General features: G+C 64.2%; 2 protein-coding genes across 2 annotated transcripts; both read left to right on the top strand.

Moving 5' to 3' along the window:
* Window positions 1-122: 122 nt before the first annotated feature.
* On the top strand, window positions 123-446 carry MNEG_15436 (hypothetical protein; the record flags this gene model as incomplete). Its single annotated transcript, XM_014036094.1, has 1 exon — window positions 123-446. A coding segment is annotated over one exon (324 nt), but the record flags the coding sequence as incomplete, so codon positions are not given.
* Window positions 447-1603: 1157 nt separating this feature from the next.
* MNEG_15435 (hypothetical protein) lies at window positions 1604-2301 on the top strand (the record flags this gene model as incomplete). The annotated part of the gene is made up of 3 exons (XM_014036093.1): window positions 1604-1609; window positions 1767-1908; window positions 2111-2301. The coding sequence occupies 3 exons, from the start codon at window positions 1604-1606 to the stop codon at window positions 2299-2301; spliced, it is 339 nt and encodes a 112-aa protein (XP_013891547.1).
* Window positions 2302-3327: the final 1026 nt, after the last annotated feature.

Raw genomic sequence — 3327 nt, 5'->3', positions numbered from 1 at the left:
CCGTGCCCGCCCCTGCCGCCCTGCCAGCACCTCCCCCGACTGCCCGCGACCCCTCACAGCCATCCAGAATCGCCCACAACCGCCTAAAACCGCCCGAAAACCGCCGGCATCCGCCCCCTCAGGTCCTCAACAACCTGGGGCTGCCCCCGACCTCGAGCTCGCGCTACGACCACACCCGCTGGTGGTGGCGCGCCCAGAACATGGTGTCGGAGCACGCCGCAAACAGCCGCGGCGGCCACCCCTGGGTCTGGGCCAGCCAGCCGGACGCGGAATTCGCGAAGGCGCACGCGCAGTATGGAGGGAAGCTGACGTGCCAAAACCCCTGGTTCCTGCCTTACGAGTTCGCCGAGCTGATGTGGCGCATCCCGGACGACGCGCCGCCGGCGCCGGCGCCGCCGCCGTCGGGGGCGCCGCCGCGCCACCACCGCGGCGGGCGGGGGCTGTGAGTGGCGCGGCGCGGCGTGCGGCGCCGTGTGCGCGGGAGCGGACGGCTGCTTGCATGCTTGCGCGCGCGTGTGCGTGTGCGCTTCGTCGACCGCGGTTTCGGATTTTGTGCGTGGTTCTGGGGAGAGGGCCTGTCTGATGTTTTGCACAGCGTCTGGCGCTGCATCACACGTAGTGCCTCAGGATGAACCCCACACTGCATCGCTGCATCGCCGGCCCCAGCCCCCCCGCCAACGCCGGCCGGCCCCGCCATCAGCGTGCTCGCCGGCTGGCGGGGACTTGTTGGCGGCGGACGCGAGATTTTCTGTGTGCACAGAACCCTCGATGTGTCACGCCTAGGTGTGCTTTCTACTGCCATCAAACGCGCGGCAGAGCTCATCAACTTTGAGCACTCTCACACACGCTGCATTTGCTGGGCAGGGTCTCCAGGTCGAAGTGAACGCGTTGTTTTTGCCTTCCTCGGTGTTATAGCGCCCCGTGCCGCCCGTTGGTTGTGTTCTGGGTGCGGCCGCTGTGTCCTTGAGCGCGGCTGTCTGCGTCGCAACGCGGCGGTGCGCTGGCAGCTCCTCGTATAACGTGGATGCCATGCTGTTGTGTGCGTCCCAGCTGCATGAGTGTACCGTAGTGTGCAGCCTGCCACTCAACGCGGAGTTGGCTTGAAGTGGTGTCAACGCGCCCTGCTGATCATACACTGTGGGCTGCGTCGTCCACATAGCCCAAATTCAGATCGAGTAAATCTGCCAAACGGCCTGCCAGGCCAGAGCACAGTGGGCTGTGAGCGCGTGCCAATCGTCGGCCGGAACCTCCGTCTGGGGGTTTAAGGAGCAAGTGTATGCTGTGTGTGTGCACATGGGGTGGTGCAAAGAACATCTTTTCATGGCCTGTCAGACTAGCTGTTGCCCTGATACCATGTGCTGCTGAGAGCGACGCTTCCAGCGGAGTAGCACGGTTGCATCGCAGCAATTTTGGCCGAGGTTGGCCCAACTCACAAACATGCGCCCGGCCCAGCGGTGTCAAGACAATTAAAACCCGTTCAACATTGGTATCATCATCATAGCAGAGGTTTGACTCAACGCAGCGGCTGATCCAGCTGCCAAAACGCTCGCGAGGTTCGCTTCTCGTGCATCGGAGCCGGCGAGCGGTCTCAAGGCCCCCGAAAATGGCGGTATGTGTGAATGTAGCCTTGGCATGTGCATCACTCGGGCTCCCAACTGTTGCACCTGCAGTTTGAGAACCAACGCCACCTGGCAGCGCCGCTAGTGTCTAGCCCAGGCCCACCACAACCCTTCACCCTGCCGTCCCGAACTGACGGCCCGCCGCAGAAACAGAAGCAGAACGCCAACTTCGTGGGCTCGGCGGTGGCGGTCGCCACGCGCTACCTGTATGTGGCGCTGGGCGCTTACCTCGGCCTGCTGTCGGGGGCGTTCTGGGCGGCGGCCGGCGCGCCCTACGCGATGTTCAACGGTACGCAGTGCGCACGCCCGCACCACCTTGACCTTGATTATCCAAAACCTAACATCAGTGCCACAGATCCCAGCACCTTTTGCGCGCCACGTGGGCACCATCAGGCGCCCCCACCCACCCCCTTGCAACAATGAAGTCAAGTCCTTTGTTGCATGCAACAAGCCGGCATGCACTCCGCGCGCGCACACCTGCCCGGCCGCAGGCGTGTCTCACGGCTTTGCGGCGGTGTACGACGCCATGTGGGCTTACTTGGGCGAGGGCCAGCGCCTGACCAAGGCGCGGCTGCACGGCGGCGGCGCGGGCGTGCCTGTCAGCCACAAGGTCAAGCCGGCCGCGGCCGCCGCCGCGCCCGCGCCCGGGACCACGGGCGCCGCCAAAAAGAGGTTGCAGTGAGGTTCGAGGGCGACAGCTGGTTTGAGCGGGGAGAGCCGCAGTGTTGTTAGCAGCGGATGGGTGGGCAGGATGGGGGCTCGCGGGGCAAGGCGCATCGTGCATGTGCGATCGGGCGCGAGGGAGGTGGTGGGCGACGCGCTTGCTGCATGAATATCCTGGCTGTAATTTAAAGATGCGCACGAACCTGACTGGTAACGTTGTAGATGGCGGCGTGTGCGGGGAAGGTGGGTTAGTGCAAGGCGGGAACAGCAGCACCCAGGAGCGGCGCTTGGTGGTGGGCAGTGCACGGATTTGGTATGCAGGGGTTAAGATGGTCTCGTGGTGCAAGCTCCTAGCGGGACCGCAAACCTTGCAATGTGAGTTTGCACGCAGAGCAGGTGCTTTGGAGCAGCCCTGGGGCCATTCGTGCGTGTGTGCAGCGGAGCGTAATGGCTGACTTGGTCTACACTTGCGGTAGAATGGTGTCCCGCATACCTGTGCGGCAGCACGGTCACCAAATTGAGGGATTTGGATATGCATTCAGGCTTGCAACGAAGCAAGCGGACTTGGTTTCAGCTGGCTAGATCGCCGTACTCGAGATCAAGCGCATCTCCCGCTTCGCTGTACGTGTTCGTTGGTTGCCAGTTGGTATTGGACAACTGTAACAACCGCACAGCAACCCTCCAGGCAGCTCTCGCCTTGCCACCAGCAGCGGCGCTGCACGCTTGCGCCTGGGACACAGCCGGTGGAGGCGCCCAGGCGCGGCGAAAGAGCGAAAGGGCGCCGCCCTGCGCCGCACAATGCGGCTGGACGATGAAGTCATGCGCGGCATGGAGATGGGCAAGGCTCATAAGGTGGGAGGGCAGGGGGCGGGTGCACTCCTGTCAGCCGCGGCAGCAACACGCGTTGCCCTTCAGCTGGCGCCTCCCTAGTTAGCCAACGCCCCTCTTATCGAGGCGGCCGCGCCGGCCCCCCTGCATTTCTCGTCAATCATTCCCCAACTTCTGCCCCCGCCTCCGCACCCGTGCATCGGGCGCCTCTCCACCC

This window comes from Monoraphidium neglectum (assembly GCF_000611645.1).
Source record: "Monoraphidium neglectum strain SAG 48.87 unplaced genomic scaffold scaffold05324, whole genome shotgun sequence".
Lineage (NCBI taxonomy): Eukaryota > Viridiplantae > Chlorophyta > Chlorophyceae > Sphaeropleales > Selenastraceae > Monoraphidium > Monoraphidium neglectum.
Note: the sequence above shows the minus strand (reverse complement) of the source record. Positions and strands in the feature narration are given on the sequence as shown.